This window comes from Anas acuta, chromosome 27 (genome assembly GCF_963932015.1).
Source record: "Anas acuta chromosome 27, bAnaAcu1.1, whole genome shotgun sequence".
In the NCBI taxonomy this organism is placed as follows: Eukaryota; Metazoa; Chordata; class Aves; order Anseriformes; family Anatidae; genus Anas; species Anas acuta.
In genome coordinates this window covers 486,585-513,851 of record NC_089005.1, presented here as the reverse complement: position 1 = coordinate 513,851, position 27,267 = coordinate 486,585, and the positions used below count along the sequence as shown (strand labels likewise).

Here is a 27,267-nt window from a genome sequence, read left to right as displayed (position 1 = left end):
CCTGCGAAGGGGACTGCTGTGGGTTCTGGCTGCTGCCTGGTGCTGAGGCTGGCCGACCTTCCCTGCGAGGGGTGGTTTGGGGAGAGGCGATTCTAGGGGCAGAGGCAGCGTCGGTGCTTTATTGGGCCTCCTTGGCTGAGTCTTGGCGGAGTCTTGGGAGGAAAAGGGTCAGAATAAATCCATCAAAACTGATGCAAACATGGGGAGACATCGCTCTGCTTGGGATGCTGGTGCTGTGCCCGGGTCAGTCCCCACCGGCTGCGCCCGGTGTCCTGGGGGGGTCACCAACCCCCCCAGGCTTTTCCAACCCTCCCCATTCTGGGGCTCTGGAGGCAGGGGCAGCTCCCACACCGTGCCCCTGGGGCTGCTCCTTCTCCCCAGCCACCCCCGGCTCGTCGGGCAGCGCCGGGTGGGAGCCCGCAGCCCACCCCCGGCACCTCGGGGCTGCCTGGGGGGGACCCACCGGGGGTCGCGCCCCAGGGCGCGGGGGTCGAGGTGCGCACCCGGCTAACGGGCACCCCCGGCCGGCCCCGCGGGGGGGGAGCAGCGGCCGCCGGGGCCGCGCCGAGCCGTGCCGAGCCGGGCCCCCCCCCGCGGAGGCGGGGACGCCTTCGGGGCCGGCCGAGAGCGGCGGCAGCGCCCCCCGGGCCGGCGGAGCGCGGGGTGCCCCGGGCCGGTGCCGCGGCCCCGCCATGGGGGGGGCCCAGAGCCAGAAGCCGCGGGAGGGGGGCGCCGCCGGGCGCCGGTAAGTGAGGGGTGCCCGGGGCCGGGGGGAGCGGGTCGGGGTCGGGGTCAGGGTCAGGGTCGGGGTCGGGTCGGGGCTGGGGTCGGGGGGCGCCCTGCGCCGTGCCCGGCCCGTGCGTACCGGGCGGGCAGGGGGCGGCCGGGACCCCCGAGGGTTAAACGCGGCGGAAAACTCCTCGGCTCCTTCTGTCTCCTCTCCTCCTTCGCTTCCCCTCCTCTCCTCCTCCGTGCTTACCGACAAAGCCCCCCCAGGCTCCGCGGGCTCGGGCTGCTCTCCGCTGCGGGTGCGCGGGGTGGGGGCGGCTCCGGCGCCCCTGCGCAAGTGGCGGTGCGCGGAGCAGGGGCAGAAGTTGAACTTCTCGGTGCCGCCGTTGGAAAAGGAGGGGTGGAAGTCGGAGCTGGATGCGAGCGGGGTCCCCGCTAGGAGCCGGGGGGCTGCGCGGGGCTGCCGGTAACCAGCGGGGTTTGGAAACTGCGAACAAAAGGAGCAGCCCGTGCTGGAGAGGAGAGCCGGGGACAGCTTATCTCAACATCAACCCAAACACTCCCTGCAACACAGAAATATTTCCCTTAAGTGAGCCACCCCGTGGTGCGCTCGGGGAGCTTTGCTGCTGCGTTTCGGAGCGGGAGCAGATCGGGTGCACGCCAGCAGCGCCGGCCTGCAGCGGGTGGCTGCTGCCTGCACCTGCCCTGCCCTGCCCTGCCCGTGCCCTGCAGCGTGTGCCAGGTTTCAGCGAGCAGGTGCTGCCACTTCTCGGCTGCTGCTCTGCCAAATGCCTGCAAACACCCCTCAGTTTGCAAGCTCTGGCTTCGGCCAGGGAGAACCGAGCACGTTCTGTCCTTTGTTGCTGCTCTGCCCTGCCCATGATTTCCTTGCAGTGTTCTAGATATAAACTAGAGGTGTTCCCAGGCAGAAAACCCCTGCCATTGTTTGCTGGAGCAAGCAGCCAGAGCTGTGTGAAGGCAGCCATGGGAGGGGAACGTGCTGGGGACGTGGCGAGGCAGCTGCCCACCGCGGGGCATTTCAGTGGGCAAACGAGGCACAGCCCCAGCCCCTGGAGCACCAAAGGGGGCTTCCCAGGGGCTGCTGTGCTGGGAGGGAGGTGCCAGAGGGTCTCTTGACATGGCAGGGCCCTGGGGATGCTCCACCTCATGGTGCTTCTCATGTGGGGCTCGTCACGGGGCGCTGCGGGGTCCCTGGTCCATCCCGTGCCACCCACTGCAGCGGTGCTGGGACCGGGTGCGGGCTGGCAGCCTGGGAAGGCTCCGTGCTGCCGGCTGTGCAAGGACATCACCTCCTCTTCTCTTTTATCTGTCTGCTCTGACTCGGCTGCTCCTCGCTCCCACCTGTCCTCCTCCACCTTAAGCAAATTTTGCCTTGTTTATTTCCGTCAGTATTTCCTCGGCGCTGTGCCCGGTGCCAGCTGCTGTCCTTGCTCCTCCTCTGCCTCCCCTGTCCCTGCTGGCTCTCCAGGTTGCGAGGCCGAGCTGCTGTCTGGGTTTCACAATATCGCCAAGCCCTAACAAAAATGCAGGAGCCGAGGCCTGACAAACACCTGATAAGAGCATTCCTGCCACATAGCACTGGTATTTTTAGCAGAGCGAAGGAGCTGATAGGGGAGTAAAGAAGCAACAAGGTGAAGGAAGATGCTTGGTTCGTAAAGCATCAGTGTGAAAAGCAGGCTGGAACTCACGAGTCTCCAGGCTATTTCTACTGAACTGCTTTGCATGAGCACACATCCACACAGCTAGGATCAGTGAGATTAAGCCACGCACGTTGTTTTTTAACAGGCAGGAATAGCAGTGTGCTCATTTGTACATCGGTCCCTTCGAGTGCAGCCACAAATGGCTGTGGTTATTGGTGTGACAGCAGCGTGGCGGGGAAAGACAGCTGGGACCTGGGGGCTGCCTGGTGCTGGCTGAGGCTCACATGTGACAGTTGTGTCCTTTACTGCTATTTTTACAGAGCTATTTTGGTGGAATGTGTAGCGATGGGAACCGGCGCATCCCGGAGCTGTGAGCGGTCCCGGGGGCCCTGTGTGGTGCACTGGGACCGTCCCTGCAGGACACTGCCTGGGGCTCTCAGGGCAGTCCTCCTGGGGTCCTGGGTTGGCCCTGGGCAGCAGCAGTGGTGGGAAAGTGCCCGAGGGGGGTGGCAGGGTTGGGCAGTGCGACTGTCACACACTGGGAGGGACGGGGAACACCCGTGCCATGCCCATGGTGCCGTGCCCATGGTGCCGTGCCCATGGTGCCACCCTGGCGTGCCCCCTAGTGAGCGCACCCCCACCCACCCAGGACTCACAGGGACAGGAGCCCTGGGGCTGCTGGCCTGTGGCACCGTTTTCTGCCATCCCATCACTCGCCCTTTCCCGGGGCCCTTTCTGATTTGGGCTGCCAGGCAGTGAGAGATGGAGCCTCTCCTCGGATACTCTCCCCGGCCCCAGCAGGTGAGCTGCAGATGGGAGGCATCAGCGTTAATCTTTCAGTGTCACCGCCAAGGTCAGGCAGCGTGTTGTGAACAGCCTCAACCCAGCGTTTGCTGCACAGTCACCACCAGAGTGCAGAAAGCTTAGTGTGAGTAGTTCTCCTAATAATGGGAATAATTTACCTTTACACTGCTGCAAGGTCCCTTTTAAACAGGAAAACACGAGCAGAACGGGGTGGCTCGTATAAAACACCTTGCAGCAGTGTATGAGGGGAGATGAGAGTTGTGTGTGTGGATAAAGCGCCCGACACGAGCTCACGGGGAGATTTATATAGCAATGAAATGTGGCCTCATGCTTTGTGCAGCTGTCACAGATCCCATGCTGTGGCCTTGCACGCCACTTCTGCAGGTCCCTGGCTCTGCCTGTGTGTGTGTGATGCTGGTGGAGGCTGGGGGAGAGTCCGGTCCCACTGCCTGGCTCCGTCCCCTGCCCATCAGGGACACCACGGGCACCCAGTGTTGGTGGCAGGGGACCCAGGTCCCTGTGGGCAGGCTCCTTGTGCGGAGCAGCAGGGGTGGAGGCTCTCAGGCAGCTGGAGAAGAAAAATGAGAACCCAGCAAAGATCCATTTCTGAGCTAGAAATGGATGTGCTGGCTTGCAGAGCCGTGCCCAGAAAAGCTCCGCAGCCAGAAATAGATGTTCTGCTGCCTAATGAAAGGGACAAGAATGGAAACTCAGGTACACTCCTTCCTCTAACCCGGGGCACTTCAGCTTCAAACATGCCCAGTGTGGCCGTGCGATTCCAGTTCCTCAGCTTTTTATTTCCTGCACCCTTCCTGGGGACTGAGGTGTGGTGGCAGCGAGGATGGGGCACGGCGCGCTTCTAGGACCGAGGACAGGACAGGAGGACAGCACTGCTGCCAGCCAGGCGGTGCCAGATGGGGACAGTCCCTCCTGGGGCACAAGGACTGGCATCGTTTTGGCTCCCGCAGGCTGCAGCTTTGTCTCTGGGCTCTGACGCTGTGTGACCTTCAGGTCTGGGTGGCTGCTCCGTCCCCTGGGCAGGGCGCATTGGTCCCTGCCAAAGCAGAGCGCCGCTTCTCTCCCCCTCTCCTGCGAAGGCAGAGCTGTGCGAGCTGTTTCTAGGTCACTCTGTGCTGCAGGAGATGCTGTGCTGCGTGCTGTGTGCCCGCTGCGTGCTGTGCCCGCTGCCCGCTGCCTCTCCTGGAGCAGCTGGGGCTGCCCAGAGCAGGGATCTGGGGGGCAGCCTGAGCTGGTGCATCGCTGCGTGGCTCCGTGCTCGGGCAGTGCCTAGCGCAGTGACATCCTGCACCGGGGTGGGGGTGACAGCAGTGACACAGACAGCCCGTCCAGCTGCCGCTTGCCCTGTGCTGATGGAAACTGCTGGCAGCTCTGGTTTTGAACAGGTCAGCATCCTCCCCGGTCTGCAGAAATGTCTCTGCTGACTCTGCTGAGCAGTGTTTGGCAGCCAGAGCCACCGGTGTGACCGACAAAGTCAGGTTATCTCCTCGGTGTTTGATTTGCAGCCAGCGCTGCTGCCAGTCTGGGTTGGGTGCCAAGCTGGAAAATGCCACTCGAGGCATTTTCTTAATTGCTCATCGCAGACAGCAGGTGGAAGCAGGCTTCGCTGTTTAGCTGCTCTGATATCCTCCCCCCCAGGGCCCTGCAGGTCCGGAGCTTCCTGGCCGGAGCCCTTCAGCCCCACTGACCCCGTTCCTGCCAGCCGCTCTCCTTCCTCTCCGAGGCTGGTGGGAGGCGACCCCCTTGGCACGCTGCTGGTGCAGGCTGCACAATGGAAGGATGCTGCTGACTTCCTCCCGTGTCCCAACAAGGGGGGGCTGCAGAACTCAGCGTGCCGCTGCCGTGGCTGCTGCAGCTCCTTCCTCCTGCAGCAGAGGCAGCCGGGTCCTGCTGCTGCGCCCCCGTGATTCCCATTTCTGTCTGCTCCACGAGGTCCCTGGCAGGATCCAGGCAGCCGTGAGCCGGTTTGAAATGCAGCGGTGTGGTCGCTCCATGTTTTTTTTTGGGGGGGCAGCAGCAATTTGTGAAGTGGCAGGCAGGGAGGGGGGGAGGAAGGAGGAGCTGAGGCTGCAGAGCGCGGTGCTGCGGCACGGCTCGCAGCGCGCCACACATGCTGAAGATCTCCTTATGTAAAATTCATCTGCAGAAATCAGCTCTGCTGCCTCCGCTGGGGGGAAGTGGCTGCGTGGTTCTGCTCAGAGCAGATGCAGGCAAGAGGATGTTGAGGTTCTGCTGCTGCTTTGCCCTCTTGTTTTTTTCAGATAGGCTCTGATAAGAGTCACTTAGCCCACTTGTGGCTCGGTGTGTGCTGCACAGTGGCCGTGGGCTCTGTGAGGCTCGTTGTCCCCAGGCCCCTGGTGACGTGGTGGCAGTGCTGTGCTGCTACCCCACGTGCCTGGGGCTGTGGGCTGCCTCTGCCACTGACCTGCTGGGGCGACCGGCAGCACCTGTGCTCTTGGGGGGGGTTTGGAAATGCTGCGTGAGGGGCTAAGAGCCTCCCTTTGTCAGAGTCCAGACAGTGGAAGCGCGCAGCGATGACACATAGATTTAATAAGGACACCAACAGATGGAAGCTTGGAAGAAAGGTTCCCTGTAGGGAGGTTATTTGAGATGCTCCACGATGAGGAATGAGGCCCTTTGAAGTGCCTGATAGAGGCTGGTGTCAGAGGCAGCCAGACCAGATGGACGGGTCCCTCCCGCTCCAGAGGCCTCTGCCCATGCGGAGCATTCCTGGCGCGGCGAGCTGGCCGATGATTCACAGAACAGCATCGAGCTGTGGTCTTGGCCTGCCACGTGAGCGTTTGGTGTGGCTATGGAGGGCCGGCAGTGCTGCTTTTCCATGGGCTGGGCTGGGTTTGCAGCTGGCCAGTTGTCTGCCCTTTCCCAGCCTGTACCTGGGAGCTGCTGATGGAGCAGGGTGCGTGTGCCGGCCGTCAGCACGGGCACTGGGGAGCTGCAGGCTCCACGACAGCAACTGTCCAGAGCCGATAATGCCGCTGCCTGTAAGGGATCCGCTGCCAGAGCCCCGGACATTCCTTGCGGTGCTTCAGTAACGTTATGATCCTCTCTCTAGCAAAGCATGTGGGAGGTAACGGGCTGGGGAGTGAGAGCCCTGGTTAGGGGGAAGGTTCCCAATGGAGCTGCATGCCAGCCTTGCTTTCTGAAGGGACAATTTGCTGTTATTTCTAAACAATGGTTTAATAAATAAATAAATCTCGCTGCCACGGAAGGATATAGCATCAGCCAGGGCCAGCGAAGTCGGCATTTCCTTGGAAAACAGCGGGGGCAGGTGTTTCCTTCTCCTCCGTCCCCAGCTCCAGCTCCCCACACCCGACCCCCGGCAGCGATCAGCTCCTTTTGGGTCCCGGCCGCCCCCTCCTCGCCCCTGGGAGCGAGGCTGCCCCGAGCCCCCGGCCCCATGGGGCAGCTCCCGGCGGCTGGGGGTCGTTTGCGGGCACGGCCCGGGTGGGTTGGGGCGCAGGTGCAGCCCCTGGCCGGCCTGGGAGAGCTCGGGGCGAGAGTGGGGGCTCCCTGCGGCCACGGGGGGGGCTGTGCCCGGTGTCCCCGGCTCTGCCCGGTGTGCCCGGCCCCGGTGTGCGCTGCGGGGCCGCCAGCGGAGGGGCAGTGCGGTGCGGGGGGCGCGATGCCCTCAGCGCCCGGAGCGGGGCAGGCGACCCCCCCCAGCCCCGGCGACCCCTCCCCTGCCCCGGCGACCCCCTCCCTGGTCCCGGCTCCCTCCCCCTTCTCCCTCTCCCCCCCGTCGGGGCTCCCCGCCCCGGGCCGCTCCCCCGGTCGGCGCCGCCGGGGGGCGCGGGGCGGTGCGGGGCGGTGCGGGGCGGGGGCGGGCGCTCTCCCCGGCGGCAGCGGCACGGTCCGGGGAGGGCCCAGCGCCGGCAGCCGCCGAGCGGCGGCGGGGAGATGCGGGCGGCGGGGGCCTGAGCCGAGCCGAGCTGCGGGAGCGGCGATGGCGTTCAGCGCCTGGCAGCTGCTGTCCCCGGTGCAGTGGGCCAGGTGGACGTGGTCGGCGGTGCGCGGCGGGGGCGCCCCCGAGGGGGAGGACGGAGGGGTCGGCGGAGAGGCGGAGGAGGACTCGCAGGAGGAGAGCAAGGCGCTGGGCTTCAGGCAAGTACGGGGACGGGCGCGCTCGCCCTGGCCCGGCTGCATGCGGGGCTGCGCCGTGCATGGGGCGCCCGCCGCTCCCGGCTCCCCCCAGCCCCGCTCGCCGCTCCCCGCCTCGCATCGCCTTTGGCTCCTCGGCAGCGCTGCCCCCGGGGGCTGCCCGCGGCTGCTCGGCGATGGCGAGCTCTGCTCTCCGGGAGAAGGTGCCGTGGAGCGCTGGGCACCGGGGCCGGCTCCCCAAATTCGCTGCGCCGCGGCCCCCCGAGCCCTAGGGGAGGATGCCGCGTCCCTGGAGGTCAGTGGTGGGTGCTCGGAAAGCTCGGGGTGACGGGGAGAGCCCTGGCAAAAGCGACCCCCGGGGGCTCGGGGGGTGCGCGGGGGGTGCTGCTGCTCCTGTTTCACCTGCTCTCATTTTCCGTTTGCTAGCGTGGCCGCTGGAAAGGACAGGGGCGGCCGCAGGATGCCTGCAGCGGGCTGGCCGGGCCCGGGAGCCGGTCTGGCTGGATGTGTAGGCGGTGCGGAGCATTTCGGAGCTAGCCTTGAAAGTGGTAATTCCTCACTCTTTTCCCCCCCCTCGGCAGCTCGGACTCCGAAGGTAATTTTGAGACCCCTGAAGCAGAAACTCCGGTCCGCTCGCCGCTAAAGGAGCTCTGCGAGCCGCCGCCGGGACCCCCGCAGCCCGAGGCCGGGACCCAAGGTAAGGAGCGAGCGAGAGCCTCCTGCGTGTCGGCTCTCTGCTGGGCTGCAGAAAAGCAGGGTGGGGTCAAGGAGGAGAAGTCGCTTGTTTTGAATAATGCCTGCCACATTTTTTGTGGTTAATGGCCTGGATGGTTCAAATGCCAGCACTCGGGGCTGTGCGCGCTCTGCGGAGGGCTGTTCTCCGGCGTGGGTTAAAGGCTGAGTTCGCCGAATCCCTTCGGGAGGGCAGGGATGGCACTGCAGGCTCCAGAGAGTCAATTCAGCCCCCCTTGGCTCATGCCTGTGCAGGGTGAAATTATCAGCGGGCCGTTTTGCAACCGCCGGTCACACCCTGCCACTGTCCCCACGCCAAGATGGGGAGAGAGCCACGGGGAGAGAGCGTGGCTGCAGGAGGTGGGGGCCATGAATGGGTTCTGTGAGCTGCCGGGCTGGGGCTGAGCCTGGGGATGCAGAGGCTGCAGCCAGGACGGCTGTGATGGATTGATGGAGAGGAACAAAGGATTTTGTTGAATCATTTTGTCTGTTAAACCGCCCGGCTCCCGCTTCCCTCGCTGGCTGTGCAGAGCCCGGCGATGCCTCCCGCTGCTTCCCGGCGCGGGGGCGCGGGGTGGTGGGAGCTGCCTCGCGCGTGCCCTGCGGTGGAGGTTTCCTTGTGCTGGGTCCCTTTTTCCCAGGGAGAGCAGCCTGGCATTTCTGCTGCATTGTTAAAAATGCAGAAGCTCGGTGCTGCTGAGCAGGAGAAATCGCCGGGGATCAGCTGCAACCCAGGGGGGTTCTGTTGGCAGAGGCCGGTGCTGCTCCTGGTTTGTCCCCGTGTCTCACCGCTGCTCCCCTGAGTGGGGCTCTGTTAACCCTTGGCCTCTTGGGCACCATCTCCCTCGCCCTGGTTGTGCTCCTTTCTCCGTGGGGAATCGCAGCTGCTCTCTGGGGCTGAGCTCTGTGTTTGGGTTTTGTGCTGCAGGAGGAGGCTTTGAAGCTCTGGCATCTCTGCAACAGGCACGGGAGGTTATCGGGGCAGGAGGGGACCTCTCCTTTCCTCCGCTCCTTTTGCAGAGCAGGGTGACCTGGCGGTGTCAGGAGTTTTGCAAGCCCCAGAAAGAGGAAATGTTTCCGGGGCAAGGGCAGCGTGCGTGGGGCCCTCTCGAGCATCCCCTGCTCTCACCCAGCTGCCCCTCACTGCCAGGCCCCCGCTCTGGGACTCGCAATCTTGAGCTTTTCTTGAATGCTTGCAGCAGCAGCAGGCTGGCACCTTGCTGCTCGGCTGGGTTTAGGAGATGTGCCTGGTCTGGGGCCCATCCATCCCCGTGGAAAACACAGATTTTTTTTTTTTTTCATTTATTTTTTTTCCACCCCTGGATGAAGAGAGAGCTCGGTTTGTGCCTCTGATAATCTCAGCTCTCAGAATAATCCTTCCCTTTAAGAAGGGATAGAGGCATCTTTAGTCTGTAGGATAATGTCTGAGGGGGAGAGGAAAGATGAAGGCTTTCCTGGGAAATTCCCCTCGCAGACATCAGGGTCTTTCCACTTGAGGAAGCGCGTTGTTTCGGGGAGCTGCCGTCCCGACCGCGTGTTTGTGCCAGTTCCCCGCCGCCGCCGAGCAGCCGGTGCCTGTGCACAAAGGTGGCAGTGTTGTGGGGCCAAGGATGGTGCTCGCTGCAAAGCTGGGTTTCTGCTCTGCCCTGCGGAGAGCTGGAGGCTGGGGAAAACAGGGCCAAACCCACAGTCTCGTGGTGCTCCCAGCTCAGTCCCTGCCCTGCCCAGGCTTCAGGAACCGCTCTGAAGGGCTGCAGGGCAGGGGCTCCCCGTGAGGAGCTCGGGGTGTGCAGAAGCTTCCTGGGGTGCGCGCTCCCTGTACCCCAGCTGATGTGAGCCCTCGTCTCCCTGCTGCTTCCCAGCTCTGATGGGGCTGTCCTGCAGCAGCCTGTGCCCTTGTGTGTGTCGGGAGCGGAGGAGCAGGAGGAGATCCAGCCTAATGTCCGTGCGGCCCCGGCGGAGCTGCCATGAGGGTCGGTGCCCTGTGGTGCGCAGGATTTGGCCCCTGTGCTGGTGTCATGGCAAAAACTGCCCAGCCCAGACCTGCGGGTGCAGCCTTCCCCAGCCGTGTCTCTGCTTTCAGGGGCAAAAATTCAGCTGGTCCCATCCCCCTGGGTGGGGGGCTGTGGTTGGGCTTTATGCCCGTTCAGGATCCCTCAAACAGCTTTCCTCCTGCTGGCTCGGCTGACAGAGGCTGTAATTCTGTCCCGTTCGTGCTGAAGTTATCTTCAGTCACGTGCCAGGAGGAGATATCTGTGCAAGGGAGCGAGCAGAAGCAACAAATATGGAGCCGTTAGCGATGGAGCAGCGCTCGTCAGCCTTCGCTTCTGTTGCCCTGATGCAGGGCACGTGTTATCCGGTGTGTTTCCGGCAGCATCGCCTGTCGGTATGCTAATTCTTAACAGAAAAGGTTTTAAAAATAGACCGATGTCTGCTAAACGAAAGCGGGAAGCCAGAGGAGGAAAGAAGTCGTTAGCTACGTAAGCCCGAGCTGAATGCACAGTCCAGATATCCTGTGCTCGGGCTGTGTGTGCGAGCAGAGGCAGAGCTGCGTTGACTCACGCTGTGCACAAAGCGAGAGGCAGTCGGGGGCGGCGGGGAGCGGGGGGGGTGTTCTCGGCAGCACTCAGGGCTGCGTGGGGAATCAGCGCTGCTTCGCTTGGCTGCTGTGGGGGATGAGAAGGGCGCGGGGTCTCTGCGTCGCAGCGCTGCTGCTGCCAGGTTTTACTGATTCATTCGAGGGCTGGCGTGCAGGAAAGCTGCTGGGTTAGTCGGCGTTGCTGCGTAATTTCAGCCTAAGGAGCACAAGCGCGCCGATTACAGTGCACGCGCACAACGCGGCTATTACCGCGGTGCCAGACTGTCCCCTCGCCACGCTTTTCTTCAGAGCATAAAATCTCCATTTTCTCCATCGTACCTGCTCCGTGTCCACCGGCAGGACCAGAAGCAGGAGTGCACCCATACCCAACCGGCACAGCTGCTGGCACCGCCAGGGACCCCCGGGCAGCGCGCAGGCTCTGCCCTGTCCCCTCCGCAGGTGCTGTGGGTGCAGGAAGGGAGTGAGAAGCAGAAGCAGAGGCTCTGGAGGCAGTGTTTGTGCGTTGCACGGCGAGGTGTGAAAGCACACGAGGTGTGAAAGCACACGAGCTGTGCTGGGCAGGATGCGCTCCCGGCACGCGGGGACGATCCCTGGGGTGCGCGGAGCTGCCCGGGGCAGGCGGATCCCGAAGGAACACCCTTGTGAGCGCTGCTGCCTGCACTCAGCCCTTCTCTCCCCGCCCTGAGGACATCCACAGGGATGGGGAGAGGTGGTTTTCGCTGCCGCCTGCTTGTTATTCAAGAAGTAATTACTCATTGCTTGGGCTGGAAACCAGGATGGGCTTCTGTCTGTGAGAACGTCTGCTGCAAAACCTTCTGGTGGGAATGCAAAATGCATTTAAAAGGCGCCTTTTGCCCAGGCTTTGAAGTCTGTTCTTCCATTCAGGGATGTCTCACTGAAGTTTAAAACATTTGAGCAAGGCAGCAAATTAATCAAGTTTTCTCTGGGTCTGTTAGGAAGGTTTTTTGGTTCCTAGGGATGGGAAGGCAGGGGCTGCCTCAGAGCCTTTTCTGGCTGCGCTCCAAGGACATTTCCACTGGATTTGTGTTTACTGATGCATTCTGTGGGGCAGCAAGGCAGTGTCTGTCCGGAGGGAGTTTTTTGCAGTCTCAGGAGCACACAGCCCCTCCTGATTCATTTCCACGGCTTTTAGCATCCTGGAGATCAATTATGCAAACCACGAGCTGTCAGCTGAGTCAGGGCTGCTGGCTCGGTGTCCTGGCTTCTCCCAGGAACCAGATCCCTGCCAGATTCCCTTTCCATTTCTGCCAGCCTGGGACTGGCACGGCTGCCAGCAGTGGCCTTGGTGGGGGTGGCGCGGGCACGGGGCTCAGCCGGTGCTCGCTGCCTGCCCGGCTCCAGCCTCCTCCTGCAGCACCGCAGGCGATTCCTGCACCCTCCCACCCCCTATGGCCATGTTACCGGGAGCTGGACATGTTTATGGCCTCAGAGGGGCAAGCAGCTTCCCCCTGCCTAAGCTCAGCACCCAGCCTCCTGTGCCCCCGCTGCTGGCCAGGTTTCAAACCAGACCAGGCTGTGGGTGAGCACCGGTTTTGTTCTGCCCATTGAAGTCCTGGCTGCATCTCCCCAAAAAGGTGCCAGGGAGCACTGCAGGGTCCTGGGCACGCCCTGGTGGGTGCTGAGTAGCCCGATGGCCCCTTCTGCTTCATCCTGGGAGTCTGAGCAAAGACCTGGCTGAGGTGCGGGGAGGAAAGACCCCGAGGTGTGGGCAGGAGAGCCGCGGGTGTGCTGGGTGCTGGTGGGTGCAGCTTTCGGGGGACTCGGTTTGTGAGGAGCTTCCCCATCCCCTGACAGCAAGAAAAGATGAAACAGTAAAAGGATTTAGGGGAAGGGCTTGGAGTAATAGCGATTAAGTCATGGATCAGGATTTGTGATTAAGAAGCTCTGACAGCAGCGTGGTGAGCCGGCTGGATCGTGCCGGCGGGGTCTCAGTATGGGGCCGAGTTTTGGCCGTGCTGCAGGGGTCCGGGGGTGTCAGAGCCACCCCAAACAACTCCCCCCGCTGCTGGCCAGCCCCAGGACACCGCTCCCCTCCCACCCCATCACCAAACACACGGGTGGTGCTCTCCCTCCGCTGCGTGCCCGTGTGCTGCGGAGACATTTTGTGGGCAGGAGCATCAGCAGCCTGCAGCTCCTGGAGCACACGGGCTGGGTTCTACCCCCGACAGGGGTCAGGGCTGTCGGCAGCGTTCAATGCCAGTGGGGGTGTCTGCGTTTTGGGATGGCAGCTGGTTGCCGTGAAGGCAGTTGCCAGGGGGATGCAGAATCCCTTCAAGGGGAAATGAGACTGTAGGAAAGCACCGGGCATGGGAGAGGCGAGCTTGGCCTCGCTCACCTCCCTGCTTCGGAGGAGCCCTCGGGGAGGGGGCACAGCGGGAGCGATGAGGGTCCCCAGGAGAGCCCCGGGAGCATCCCCCTGCCCCATGCCCCTCAGCACTGGCTGCCTGCAGGCGGCTGACCCCGAAATCCCCTCTGCAGTCTGTAATGTGCTTATTCATTCAGCACAGCATCTCACTCCCATTCACCCCGGGGCTTTCCTGGTGTTTTCTCCTGTCATGCTTCCCTGAATTTGTCCCGGTAGCATTTAACCCCCCACCCAGGTGAGCAGCGATGCCCTGCTGCTGCCCCCACTCAGACACGAGTGTTTTGGGCTGCCCTGGCCCCTGTCTGGTGGCTCTGGGCGGCTCTGGCACTGCAAATCCCCTCTGGAGCTGCTGGCACCCCGGGTGGGAGCAAGTGGTGGGAGAGCAAAGACATAAATGGAGATGTTGGTGGCTCTGCTGGCGTGGTGCAGAACAATGCCTCCCCACAGGGGTTCGCCCTGCGCGCGGTGGCTTATGTACATTCCCTCCACTCCGTTCATGGGCTTTGAATTTTAGAGAAAGTGCTTGGAGTGGAGCTTCAGGAGGCTTTGGGTCATCAGCTCCTGTAAAATTTGGTCCTGGAGCAGGCACGAGGAGGGGAGGGAAACCCAAGCCTGGCACCTGGCTCCTGCACGGGGCTCGGCTGTGGGGTGCGGGCAGGCAGGGCTCTGACCGGCTGCTTTCTCTTTGCAGGGCACACAGAGCTGCTCGGGGCCGCCTGCCAGGACAGCTCGCGGGGGCTGCACCCCGAAGATGCGGCACAGCCAGAGATCGGAGCCCCTGCAGCCAATGCGGGGAGCTCAGGGGAAAGCGGCCCTGAAGACCCATCGCTGACACAGCCACCGGCTGCAGCCCAGCACCCGGCCACCCTCGGGACTGGGGCTGGCGCTGGCTGTGCTGTGGGGCCGGCCCCGGTGCCCCATGCGGGCACAGCCACCCACGAGCCGGTGATGTCGGGAGGGGACCCGGCCGGTGGGGACGCGGGGCTGGCGGAGCAGGAGGAGGATGGCTTGGCACAGGAGAGCTCGCCTGGTCAGGACCAGCTCCGAAAGGGAAAACCACCTTCCCCAGGGAGGAAAGGAGAAGGAAGCGTGGAGCCTGCTGCGGAGGAGCCCCCGGTGCCCCCCGCTTCCTACCACTTCGACCCCGAGCAGTACGACGAGAGCGTGAACCCCTTTGTGGCAGGGGGCTGCAAGCTGCAGAGCTCCCCTCCGACCCCCCGCCGCCTCCCGCTGCCGGTGAGCGAGCCGGGAGGGGACCTGGCCCCCCAGACCAAAGGGCAGGTCCCGAAAGCTGAGGTCGACGTCACGGAGGGTGGAGAGGGCACGGAGACACGGAAAGCCACGCCGAGGAAGGGCAGCAGGATACCGGCCAGCAAGCTGACACCGAAGAGGCACCGGGATCCCACGAGAAAGCCTGCTGAGGACGCAGAAAGGGGTCCGCCGGAGCCAGGGGTTCCCCAGGGCCCCCTCAGGGCAGCTGCTGCGCCGTGGGACAGCCCAGACCCCAACCCTTTCAGTGGCAGCCCAGCGCTGCAGCACTCGCCCACGCTCCCCAAGGGCTCCTACCAGTTCGACCCCAATAACTTCGACTCCATGGATCCCTTTAAGCCCACCAAGACCCTCGCCAGCACCGCCGACTGCTGCCCTGCTACCGACAACAGCCTGAACGAGATCCTCGAGTCCCAGACGCTGGAGGTGCCGGATGAGCTCGCGCAGGGCAGGGACTCCCCGAAGAAACCCAAATCGCGCCTGATAACGTGAGTGCCATGGCACACCCACACCTCCTGGCAGAGCGACCTGCGCCTCGGGCTCTCGTGTTGCTGCCCCCCTGGTTCTCTCTGCCCTTGTCCCGGTGGGCTGCGTCTCCCCTCTCCTTGCCAGCCCCCCGGCTGCTCAGGGGCAGGTGGGGTGAGAGGGACGGGTGTCACGGAGCAGGGCCGGCATGTGGTGCACCGCAAAGCCCCAGCTCTGTGCCGGGGGCTGGAGCAGGACCTGCACAGTGGGAGGATTTTGGGGTCTGGCTGGGGGCAGAGGTGCCCGTGCTGTGGGGTCAGGGGTCTCTGTGAGCCTCTGCAGCGTGGTGGGAGGCTCCCGGGCTCTCCGGGCGCACAGCAGCGTGTGTGGGGCTGCAGCTGGGGGTGGCTCCTGGCTGGTTGGATGCTGCCGGGGCATCCTGGGCAAATCCACTGGATTTCCCTTTTTGTGACAGGGGGAGAGGATGGAGGTTAACAGGCAGGCCCTTTGTTGCTTTGTCACACCTGCACGTTCGGTGGGGACCTCGTTGTCCCTCGCCAAACTATCCCAGCGCATGTGGGAAGCTTTCAGTGCAGGTTTAGTTCCTGCACCGTGCTATTTAAAACCCCTGTGTAAGTGGGGACGTTTCCTAATGCCTGTGGGGAACGCAGGCAGCATTACCCTCCTCTGGGAGCAGGTTTAATCATAAACCTTGCTATTTTCCTGGTTTTTCACCTATCCTATCATGAATGTCCTCCAAACCGTGTGGCAGCACTGAGTCTGCCCAGCCAATTTGGGGTCCTTCCAGGATAATTTGCGATTGCACTTAGCACTGGTGGCTGGAACCAGCTGAAAGCAAAAGCAGGAAATAAGCTTAAAAGGGGAAATTTGGGGAGCACAGGGGTTGTGGCTGATTTGACTGTAAAAGCAAAACAAGCCACCGCTCTGCTAATGGGATATCCAGCGGGAAAGCTGGAGGGGGGGTTTGTGCGGGGACAGGAGGTAACGCCTGGGAGGCAAAGCCAAGGGCACGGTAGCAGTTTGTGTCTTAGACTGTGCAAAGGATCGAGGCGGGTGTCTGCAGAGCCCCCGGGGCCAGCAGGAGCTGGCCGTGGGTGGAAGCAGCAGGAGAGCTGCAGCCCCCTCTCCGTCACCCCAGAGCTGCTGAGGAGTGGGGCTCCCGGTTCAGTCTCATCCCACCTCTGGGAGCAGCGAGTGCAGAGTCTGAGCATCCGTTATCTGTGTCCTTCCCGACAAGCCAGAGCTGTGCAACTCATGTTTCTCCAGACGGGAGCTAATACCCAGGTCTTTTCACACGCTTTTCTTCTCTCCATCTGTCTGTCTCTTTCCTGTCTATTCTCGGGTGCATCAGGACCACTGAACAAGTGAAATTTCTCTGTTTTCTGTTGTAAGTACTCTCTGCTGCCTTTCTGTCATCCTTTCCTTGGTTGCTTTTTTCTGTTCTCTCTCCGACTGGGTGTGTGTTGGCCCCACACGTCTCCATGGCATGCAGGCTCCTCCTCGCCCTGCGCCCCGCGCTCTGCTCCCGACCCGCGCCCCCCGCGCCCGGGGCACTGAGAGCTGCACTGGAGGCCGGTGCCTGTGCTTGCTCTCACAGCATGCCCACCTGCAATGCGTTCCGGTGATGTAAATCCTCGAAATCAGTGTGTTGGGAGGGGGGCAGGTTTGTGAGTGTGGTCCAGCTCCAGATTTTAGTCCTGGAGGGGATGGTGTTTTACCAGTGCCATGGAAAATCCCTGGGGAAGGAGCTGCTGTGGCAGGGGGTAGGGTGGAAAGCACCGGCTGGAAACAGGTCCCTGGGAGAGGAAGCTGCTGGTGCTGCCTCTTGTGAGGGCAGTGGGAGGGCTGGGCTTATCCTTGGTCTTATGTCATCCATCCGAACGCCCTTCTTGTCTGCTTAGTGCCCGTTGCCATATGCACGAGCAAAATTAGAGCTTGGCTCATGCGTGGACATCTGTGTCTCGGCTGAGAGCTGCCCTGCCTTATTACAGCCTGACTTTGCGCAGGGGCTGGTTGGGTTTGGGACCTGCAGCCTGACGGCTCTGCCCGTGCCCGAGCAGCCAGCAGGCACGTGGGCAGCGCTGCGAGATCTGGGGTTATCCAGCCGAAAATGCTGGTGCCCAGAGCACATCAGGAACGGGGCTGCTGGCGTCAGCCTCTGCTGGCCTTGGGGCTGGGGTCTGAGCTCGGGCTGCTCACCTTGCCCTGCTGCACACCCCCTTGAATCACAGAGCTGCTGTCTTGGTGTGCAGGGGGAGATAAAGCAGCCACCAGGCAGTGTGCCCGCAGCATCCGGAGAGGCTGGGCAGGGTGGAGAGGTTGCCACGGGCACGGTGAGCTCATGCCGGGGTGTGGGCACTGCTCTCCTTCCCGTGCAAGGGGTGAGGGCCGTGGTGGTGCAGTCATCTCACTGCTGGCGTTGGTGGCACCGCATGTGCCGGGGCTGCTCCGTGACCGTCCGTCTGCTGCCTCCAACTGGTTCAAGATGCTGCAGCCTGTTATGTTGGGACGGAGCAATGTCTGCAGTCCTGTGCAGCCAGCCCAGCAGCTGGCAGGATGGCGTGTCCCAGAATGAAGCCTCAGGAGGAGCTTTCGGTCGCGGATCACCTGCAAGAGCAACCTGAGCTCAGCCTTCTCCCCTCCTCAAGGCTCTCCTCCTCCAGACAGCTCCTGCACCCTGAGGAGGGAGCGCAAAGCGCAGCGGGGCTGTCCTGCAGCAGGGCAGAGCTCTGGCCGGGCAGGCCTGGCCCACATGGGACCGTGGATGCTGCAGGGTCAGGGCAGCCTGGAAGTGCTTCATTCCCACAGCAACGCAGCGTGCCCTCAGGCGTAGCGCCGCTTGGGATGCACAGGCGAGCATGCAGCAAGGGACACCGTTCGTCTCAGGCTCCTTGGCAATTGCCTCTCTCGCCGCCAGTACCTTGGGTGTTATCTCTGACCCTTACCTTCAACAGGAATAAACATCTTGAAGACAAACCCTTTGTAGTTGTGTGTTTTTTTGTGCTTGTTCCTTCTGTTTGTTCCAGAACTTGCCCTGCCTCGGTACCGGTGAGTGTTTTCGCTGTTGCGCAGCGGGTGCAATGCTAGTGCTGGGGCTGCTCCCCTCTGCTTGGGCTGTCTCGCACGCGCCCCCCGCCTCTCCCCCTCCTCCAGCCCCTGCGAGCCCCAGCTCAGCCCAGCTCCTTCTCTCTGTCCCACAGGAGCGGCTGCAAGGTGAAGAAGTACGAGACGCAGGCACTGGTGCTGGACGTCTGCGCCCAGGTAGGTGGGAGGGCTGCTGCTGGCGTGGGGTGGCACGAGGAGAGCTGCCTGAAATGAAGTAACCGGGGTGCCCAGGCACGGCTGGATGCTGGCTGGGCTCGGTGGAGAAGCCTTTCCACACGTGGCTTCCCAGCCAGGCAGCTCTGTGCTTTGCTTGGGCCATGCGTGCGGTGTCTTAGGACTTAGACCTGTCCCCTGCTGTGGGGCAGAGCAAAGCGCCGAGCTCTGCGGTCGGGTTAATGGATTCTGCTCATTAATTCCTTCTGCTTGGGGCCTGGGGGGCTTCCTTCTGCCCAAGCCTGCCGAGTGGCTGGTGGGGAGCAGTTGGCCGTGGGTGCTGAGCCTCCCCGTGCCTCCCGCTGGCCATCCTGAGCCTGGCTGCCTGAGCCCCACGGATTAGCTCGGTCCTGCTTAACCGCATGCCTTGATCCCGCAGGATGAAGGAGCGTTGATCTCAGAAATCCCAGATATTGCAAATCGGGATGGACATGCCACTGATGAAGAGAAGCTGGCCTCCACCACCTCTGTGCAGAAACCAGCCGGGCTGGAGAAGAAGGGAGAGCCCGAAGATGACCTGGAGTACTTTGAGTGCTCGAACGTCCCTGTGCCGGCGGCAAAGCACGGCGTGGAGGCAGGTAGGGAGCGTCCTCGCTGCCTCTGGCTCTGGAGGTGAGCCATGCCCGCACCTGGGTAATCCCTGCAGCCTCTGGCAATGCATTTGTGCTGTCGAGGCAACACAGCTTCATCACGTCTCATTTGTGCTGATAGGACTAGAGGTTACCGCAAGCCATAATGAAACCTCCGATTGCTTATCTGTGTGCTTTCATTATGGAAACATCGTGGTGCAGGCAGCCTTCATCCAGACTCCTTCAGCCTGGAGCACCCTCCTGGTGGCACTGTGCTGGGAAGCCCTGCAGCTCCCGGCTCGCCCCCAGCCCCTTTCCCTGGGCACGCTGCCCTCCTGGAGGGGACCAGCTTTGTTCCAGCCGCGCAGGATGAGGCCGGCACCTCCCCAGATGCAGGCTGACCTGCTCTCAGTAGTAAAACACAAATGCAAAGTCAGGGCTGTTATTCAAAGTGTCAATCCTGCTTGGGTTTTTCTCATCCTCACTGTGAGCAGAGGCAAAGCACGGGTGATGAGCAGGCTGATTTTGGTTATTGTGGTTACAAGAAACGCTCTCTAAGTAGTGCCTCAGGTGCGCAAAGCATCATGCCGCTGTGCACTACCAGTGTCTGTTTCACCAAGGACAGCCAAGGCAAGGGCTGAGCTGGGCAACTCGTCCAGCCCAAGGGGGACATTCCTGGCATGCCCTGTGCCTGCCTTCGAGGCTGCAGGGCCCCTGCCTGCACCAGGGCAAAGCTGCTGGGACGCGGTGGCTCCCAGCACACGGGGCTCTGGCTAATAGAGATCTCCAGGTTGCTACAGAAGCCTGCACTGGCGCTACTGCCGGTGCTTTGCTGCCTGTCTCCTGTGTAATTAACTGCTCTGACCAATCCATTAAAATATAATTAAAAGCCAGGCAACACGGCACTTAATCAATAGCAAAGTTATAGGTGCAAACAGAAATGGCTGCACGGAAGGTTCGCAGCTGTCTCCTGTGCAGCCACCCATTAATCCCCGCTCCTGAATGTCATGCGGAGCTGCAAACCTCTCAGGAGAGGAAAACAGCCCTTCGTCTCACGGGGGAGGGAGAATTGTACAGCTAACGGTGAGCCTGGGAGGCGTTAGTTATTGCTGCTGGTCTCAGAGGACACACGGCTGCTGGCCATGGTGCGGGGATAAATGGGGAAATCCCGGGGAATCTGCAGCCACAAGCTTCATGTTGCATCTTTTTCTCCCTAGCTGCATTCTTGCATTATTATTATTTATTAATTTTCTGTCTGGTTAACAGGTGAATAACCAGTCATGTCCGCAGTTGTTTCCACAAGGTTCATAAATCACATCCCAAGTTCCATGGGGTGGGAGGGCATCCCGAGCACTCCGACTGGAGGAGAGCCTTCAGCTTCTCTCCACTGCTGCCAAGAACAGAAGGGGCCATGTGCAGCTCCTTCGGCCCCAGGCCCAGCTGGCGTGGGGCTGGGGCTGGTGCAATTTGGGGTGGCCGAGCAGGGGGCTTCCCCCACCCAAAATGTCCAGGACATCCTCAGCACCACGGTCCCCAGGAACCGCTGCCGTGGCAGCTGCCGGGACGTGTGGGGCCACCAGAGGGGAGTGTTGGCTTCCACCAGGGCACGAGAGGCTGCCGGGGGTGCAGGATGCGTCCTCTTCACGAGGGCAGGAGCTGGGGGCAAAGAATCCTTTGGGGAGGGAGCTCAGGGGACACGGAGACTCAGCCGCACAGCTCCGCACCCCAGCAAACCCCCTTTGCCGCCGGGGTCTTGCTTCCAGGCAGCTAAAATGTTGAATTTCCCTGTTTTTAGGCTTTGAGAAGGAGCTCTCCAAGCAGATGGATAAGGATGGGCCTGGTGCCTTCCCTGTAAGTGCCACTTGAATCCTCCTCCCTGTGCCTCGGGGCGGCTCTGCCTGCTGGTGTGGGGCTGTGGGGTGCTGAGGGCTGGTGCTGGTGCTCCTGCCCTGCTAACCGGGAGAGGCTGCAGCAAATGTCCCGCTGCTCCCAGAAGTGCTGCCAAAACCTCTCTGAATTCACAGTGTGCAAAGCAGGAGGACAGAGGCTGTGTCTGTGAGGAGGAAGGAGGCTGGGGCTGGCCCTGCTGGTGCTGGTGCCTCCTGCGAGGGAGGCTTGGATGCAGCTTTTGGGAAGCCGGCTGACAGCAGAGAGGGGGATTAAGGAGGGCAGCCCACTCGGCAGCCCGGCCCTGCAGCCAGCAGTGCCCCAGCTCTGCTTGGGGCATCCCCGGTGCCCCCCAAGGGGTGGTCGGGGTGGCCCCGAGACCCCGGTGCAGCGGGGGGGGACCCTGTGCCAGCTTAGCTGCCCCTGGCCAAAGCTGCTGGAGGTGGGAAGCAGATGACAGCGAGATTAGCAACATCAGCAAAATTAGCGTCCCTGAGACAGATTTAACTGCGCTAAGCCCCTCAAGGACGTGAGGCAAAGTGAGCCTTTTGTTTGGTGCTGCTGAGGGCATGGGCTGGCAATCACTCCTGGTCATCCCAAAAGGTGGGGGGGTTTGCCATGGGGGAGGCAGTAGCTACAGATACTTGCAGGCCTTCAGGTGCCCACAGGTTTGCAAGATGCCATGGAGGCTGCTGCAAAAACCACCCCGGGCTGGAGCCCCTGGGAGGCGTGCGGGGCTCCCTGGTGCTGGCATCTGGCAATGGTCGAAGCGCCGGGGAGGAGGGAGAGGGGAGAGAGGGAGAGAGAAGTGAGTTCGTCTCCAAAACACTGCGAAAACAGGTTGGCTTCTCCGCAGCACTTCTCTATTTATGGCCTCACAGCCTGTTTCCAAGGAGATGGCTGCGAGGGGATGATGAGAGGAGGACGAGGCTTGCAGGAATGCTGCTCTGGAGGCGCTCCAGGCCGCAGGAGCCCTGCAGGCCCCGCACCCTGCCCTCACTGCCGTGCGGCCCTGGGGGACAGGGGCTGGGCCCCGGGAGGAAAAGTCCCCGAGCAGTGCTGCTGCAGACCCCACAAACGTCCCCATAGTGCCAGCAGTGTCAGAGGTGTCCCCACCCAGCCTGGAGGTGATGCAGGCAGCCCCCGAGGCTGCTTTAAAGCCCAGCACAGACGCCAGGCCCCGAGCTGTCAGAGTGTGCAGGAGGGGACGCTCAGTGCTTGAGCTGATGAAATGGGGGAGGACACCCCAAATCCGGGAAGGAGGGTGAATAGAAAGTCACCAAAATGCAGCCGGGTGATCTCCCCCCACAGGGCAGCCCCGGGCTGTGCCTGCCGGACAAATCCCCCGTGGGCATCACCAGCGGGAGCAAGAGCGACAGCCCCCTGGATGGCATCTGCCTGAGCGCCTCCGAGAAGGCGGCCGTGCTCACGCTCATCAGGGAGGAGGTGAGGCCGGGGGCAGCCCCCACACGCTGCCATGGGACATGGGACGGGGGGAGCAGGGCAGGCTCTGGGGCCAGGGGCACACCCGGAGCACGGCCCCAGGGTCTCGTGTCTGCTGCCTCCCAGATAATCACGAAGGAGATCGAAGCCAACGAGTGGAAGAAGAAATACGAAGAGAGCCGTCAGGAAGTCTTGGAGATGAGGTAAAAACCTTCGGCTGCGTCCTGCTCGGGGGATGCTGTGCTCTATGCTTGCCCCTAGGAGCTCGGGTTGGGCTGTGGGGCCGTAATGGGATGACACGGTTCGGTGTCAGCGGGGGGGGACGCCTTATGAGACGTGTTCCCTTTGTGCTTGTGACATGTTGAGCCTGCGGTTTCCTTGTCAGGGGGGTGAAATCCCATTAGCTGCGGCTGGAGGGGGTCTCAGCACCATGGTGGGAGCTGGAGCCCAGCTCCTGTGCTCCAGGCTCTGCGGCCGGCTGCTGCTCAGGCTGCCTTCATGGCAGGGCACGGGGTGGCGGGGCCCCCTGCTAGAGCAGGGCTGTAGGGGGGTGCCTGCTGCCTCTGACCTGCTCCTGTTCTCCCTCCATCCCAGGAAAATCGTGGCCGAGTACGAGAAGACCATTGCCCAGATGATAGGTGAGGCCCCACCGCCCGGCCGGGTGTTAGGGGCAGGGAGCTGCTGCCGCAGCCGCCCCTGCTCAGTCCCCGCATCCCCGTTGTTGGTTCTCCTTCACAGAGGACGAGCAGAGGACGAACATGACGTCCCAGAAGAACCTGCAGCAGCTCACCATGGAAAAGGACCAGGCCCTGGCAGACCTGAACTCGGTGGAGAGGTCCCTGTCGGATCTCTTCAGGAGATACGAGAACCTGAAGGGCGTCCTCGAAGGCTTTAAGAAGGTCCTTGTCTCGGTGTCCTCCCCCTCCTTGCAGCCCCTTGGGGCCGGGGTCCTGTGCAGCAGCTTTCAGGTCCTGCATGGCGCTGCTTCAGCTGCTGCCCCAGCCCTTGCTGAGACCCCGGCTCGCTGCTGTGCTCCAGCAGCTTGCTGGCAAACGAGCAGAGCCTCTTCCATGCCGTGGGAAGCCAGTGGTGGAGCTGGGCTCACGAGGAGCCTGCTCCCCGGGGCTCTCCTGCTGGTGGCGAGCGCAGGGCATCGTGCCCTGGGGCAGAAACTGTGTCTGAGGCAGGGCAGGTGCCAGGGCAAGGAGCCCTCAGAGCCCCTGGCTTTGTGTACACAGCAGCTTTTCCTTGCTGCTGAGCTGGATAAGGGGCTACAGCCCCTTGTAAATGAGAAATTGGGTCTTTTTAAAGCCTTTTTCTTTCACCTGCAGAACACAGAATCACAGATTCTGTCTCTCTGCTCAGTCCCAGCACAGATGGATGTTCTCTGTTTTCCAGAATGAAGAAGCCTTGAAGAAGTGTGCCCAGGATTATTTAAACCGGGTCAAGCAAGAAGAGCAGCGGTATCAGGCTCTGAAGGTCCATGCAGAAGAAAAATTAGACAAGTAAGAGCCGCAGCTGAGGGCTGTGTAGGGTGCAGGCTGGGGGAGGAGGAGGAGGATAGGTGCCTTCTAACCTGTTCTTTGGCCGGGTGCAGCACCAGACCCAGAGCTTGGGGTTGATGTGAAGGTGCAGGCCATGCAGGGGCTCGCTGGTGCTGCTGAGGAGCTGCTGGGGCACCCCTGATGCATGTGGGCACTCAGGAGCTGGGCTGTGCTGGTGCAGCACAGTCTGACATCGCATCGCAGGGCTCCTGGCTGTACCTAACCATGTAACCACGGCCCCCTTCTCTCCAAACCCCCCCCAGAGCCAACGAGGAGATCGCCCAGGTGCGCACAAAAGCCAAAGCGGAGAGCGCGGCGCTGCACGCCGGGCTGCGCAAGGAGCAGATGAAGGTGGAGTCCCTGGAGAGAGCCCTGCAGCAGAAGGTAACGCTGCCCCCGGCCTCTGTGGGCTGTGCTGGGTTACTCTGGGCTTCCGTGGTGCTGTTCAGGTGCCTGGGCGTCCTTTGGTGCTGGGCTGTGTGCTGCTGCAGGTCCTTGTGCCACGAGTACCGGGGTGAGTTGGGCACCAGGAGCGGTGCCACCACGGGGGTCCTCAGGGGCTGCTTCTCTTCCAGAACCAGGAGATCGAGGAGCTGACCAAGATCTGCGACGAGCTGATAGCGAAGCTGGGAAGGACAGACTGAGCTCACCGCCCCTCGTCCAGCACTCTGCACTTGGCCGCTTTCCTCGTACCTTCAAGCACTTTGCCTTATTACCCAGGAGCACCCCCCCAGCAGAGAAGCACACGCGTGGCTGCCGGGCCCCGCAGCTCCCCGCGCACCCCAGGGTGGGAGCCCAGGGGCTGGGGGCTTTGCTCAGCCCCCGCGGGCATGCTGCTCCTCGGGGATCCCCGCGAGAGCCCCCCTCACCTGGGAGCAGGTTTGGTGGTGCCCCCCACGTGCTGTCATTTGTTGTCTTCACGTGCTTCACGGCGTGGATCCGGCCTCATGGTAACTCCTGCCCCGGGACGTGCATGGTGCTGGGTTCAGAGCCATCGCGCCCTTGCACTGGGGAGGGGGACTTGGCACATGGGTGTGGAGGCAGCAAAGGGGTCTTGGGGACCCCAGGCACCCACCACAGCCCCTGGCTGAAGCAGGCTCTCAGTAGGGTGTTTTGGGGGATGCAGCACTATTCCGGGGGCTGATCCTGGCTGCTGGCACATCGGTGACCCCCAGCACAGCACATCCTGGTCCCTGGCCGTGCCAGCCCCTGGGGAAGGCTGCCTGCATCGCTGTGTCCGTGCACTTTATTAGCGTTGCACTCGGCTCCTTGTTGACTTCTCCCAGCTGGGCATGGTCCTGCCACGCATCCCCTTCCCTCGGCACGGGTACGGCCGCTCCATCAGCAGTGCCCTCATCTCCATGAGAGCCCGACCTCGCGACGCAGTGAGGTTAGTCCCCCACTTCTGATGTTGCAGCAGGAAGGAAGCAAGCCCTAAACGTCTCCACAGTTCTGACTTAGAGCTCCCTTTCCAATCAGTACAGAAAGGTGAGGAGAGGTGCAGTCGTGCTCTGGGTCTTGCTGCTCTGAGAAACCCCCTTGCAGCACTGAATACTAAGAGAATCAAACAAAAGCTGCCTTTACAAGAAAAGACAGATCCAGACAGCAGTAAAACATGCTTAGAAATCTGTCTGGATTCAACCCAAAATCGGAATGGCCGTGCAGGCAGGCTGCCTGCTGTATTTCAGAGGTGTTTACTTCTCCGGGCATGCCAAGCCCCAGGAGAACTGCTGAGGTTGGAGGGTCCTTTGCTCTCACCTTGCTCGGACAGCCTCGAAGTGTCAAACGGGGCGTGTTTGCTGTTGGGACTGTTTCCTACCTGGCCTATCTAAAACCTTAGCAAACCTTTTTGCTGCTACCTTTTTGTAGAAGAATTAAGCTGTTCTCCCTCTATTTTCTAATCCCCGTGTTGAGCATGCAGTGCAAACATCTGTTTAAACCAGAGCCATACACCTGATATATATTTTATTAGTTATATTATGTATAGAGAGAATTTATTACACACCTAAGCAGACAAAGCAGTCGGCAGCCTCCCCTGGCACACGTGGGGTCCCCACCTCCTCCCTGAGCTCCCAGTTAACCCAGTAAAGGGGCTGGGAGCAGTGTGGTGAGGAAGCTGATGGCTGATGCTGTGTGCACCTGCAGTTCAGTGTTGAGCGTTCACCTCTTTGCACAGCTGATAGAAAGAAAAAATCCCTTTTTCTAGTCTTTTTTTCTCCTTTTTCCTTTGTTTGGGGAGTCAAAAAGCCAACCACAGCCCACTGGAGCACGACTCCCCTTCCCTTGGTTTCACCAGCACCTGGGTTGTTGCAGCCTAGCACCGTTCCCTTCCCTTATTCTCCCACTTCTGGCCCCAAACCAGCCTTCCCGGCCCCGCTGTGGGTGCCCTTCCATTAGCTGGTGGTTTTGCAGGTGGTGGTGGTGCAGCGAGGAGTGACGCTGCCACGGGATGTGCTGCATGCAGAAGGCTCGGTGTGATCAGATTAAAACCCCTGAGACCCACGGAGATCCTAGGGAGGCGGGCTCCTCTCGGCAGCCTGGTAGAAGCAGGAGGGAGCAGGCTGCCAGAGAGCAGCCTTGCACGGACTTTTGGAGCCTGTAAGAAGCTCACAGGGGCTGGGTTCTGGTGTAGGACACAGGTGGGGCTCAGACGAGCTCGAGGTCCCAAGACGAGGTTTGTTCTGGTTTGTTCTGGCCCTTGGAGGTGGCAGGTAGCAGCAGGAGGTTTGATTTCACCACCCCCAGCACTTCCCCAGAACCACGACTTGCGTATGATGCAGTAAATGCTCCGGTCTTCCCTCTGCTGCAAAAAGGAGCGAGCTGGGAGGCCAGGCTGTCTGGAGAGCTGCTCCCACGGCAATAATCTGACCCGGCAGCACCTTCCCACCCCTCTCCGCTCCCCGGTGTCTCGTGGTCGCACTTTCACTGCCTCTGTCACCCGAGTGCTGTTGCGTTTCTGTGCCTGTCAGCATGCACTTACGATCCGGGCAAAGATTCCTAAGGAATGATTTATTAACTATAATATGGTTATAGTTACGTATATATAAATATATATATATAATGGGTATAGTTCTATATAATAGAAGGCGTGCGTTTGTAACTTGAAAGGGGCGAGACCTGACCTCGTGCGCTGCTCCCTGCGAGGTGCCCGGCAGGACGAGGAGCGCGGAGCTCACTGCGGTGCCCGGCCACGTCCTCGGGTGCACCACGGCCCCGTGCCCCGTGCTGGAGCCCAGGAGCACCACCGGCACAGGGAACCTTTGCAGCCAGCCGTGTGCGAGATCCCCAGGTGGCTGTGGTTGTCTTCTCTTAGAATTTCAGTATCCCTTGCTGACAGCGGAGGGTGCCTGCCCGCGAGCCCCTAGTGTCGCCGTGTGCCAGTGTGTGTTTTTCAGTAGATCTTGTCTGCGATGAAGTGCCAACGAGTGCCCACCCCCACTGCAAGCCTGCTTCCACCGCGTCCTTCCAGCGTCCCCCCAGAGGCAGGAAGATTTTCTTTGCGTGACTACTACCAGGATTGCTTTGTACAATGTATGTAACTGCCATCGACATAAATTTTATATGTATAATAATTTCCCTTTTATATGTCAGGTAAATATTTGTAAGAGTTATACTCACACAAATGAGATTATTATAATGATTACTAATATATTTTTTCCATGTTTCATTGCCTGAATAAAAATTGTGTTTATCACTCTTGAAA

At 61.5% G+C, this 27,267-nt stretch overlaps 1 protein-coding gene across 6 annotated transcripts; it reads left to right on the top strand.

Moving 5' to 3' along the window:
* The first annotated feature begins 591 nt into the window (after positions 1–591).
* TACC1 (transforming acidic coiled-coil containing protein 1) lies at positions 592–27,267 on the top strand. 6 transcript variants are annotated; one of them, XM_068662239.1, is made up of 14 exons: positions 592–745; positions 7,913–8,028; positions 13,740–14,805; positions 16,155–16,190; positions 18,004–18,064; positions 18,501–18,699; positions 20,486–20,541; positions 21,889–22,023; positions 22,147–22,223; positions 22,615–22,658; positions 22,759–22,919; positions 23,419–23,525; positions 23,828–23,948; positions 24,140–27,267. In XM_068662239.1, exons 1-14 carry the CDS (start codon positions 693–695, stop codon positions 24,206–24,208), a joined length of 2,301 nt encoding a protein of 766 aa, XP_068518340.1. In that variant the 5' UTR covers positions 592–692; the 3' UTR covers positions 24,209–27,267. The 6 variants fall into 6 exon arrangements, with proteins under 6 accessions (XP_068518340.1, XP_068518344.1, XP_068518338.1 ...); XM_068662237.1 differs by lacking the exon at positions 592–745 and adding an exon at positions 7,040–7,334; XM_068662241.1 differs by lacking the exon at positions 592–745 and adding an exon at positions 7,595–7,626.

Coding starts and splice junctions, on each gene's coding strand:
- TACC1 (XM_068662237.1), top strand. CDS start 7,177: ATGGCGTTCAGCGCCTGGCAGCTGCTGTCCCCGGTGCAGTGGGCCAGG. Junction 7,335..7,912: donor AGCAAGGCGCTGGGCTTCAG/GCAAGTACGGGG, acceptor CCCCCTCGGCAG/CTCGGACTCCGAAGGTAATT. Junction 16,191..18,003: donor AAATTTCTCTGTTTTCTGTT/GTAAGTACTCTC, acceptor TCTGTCCCACAG/GAGCGGCTGCAAGGTGAAGA.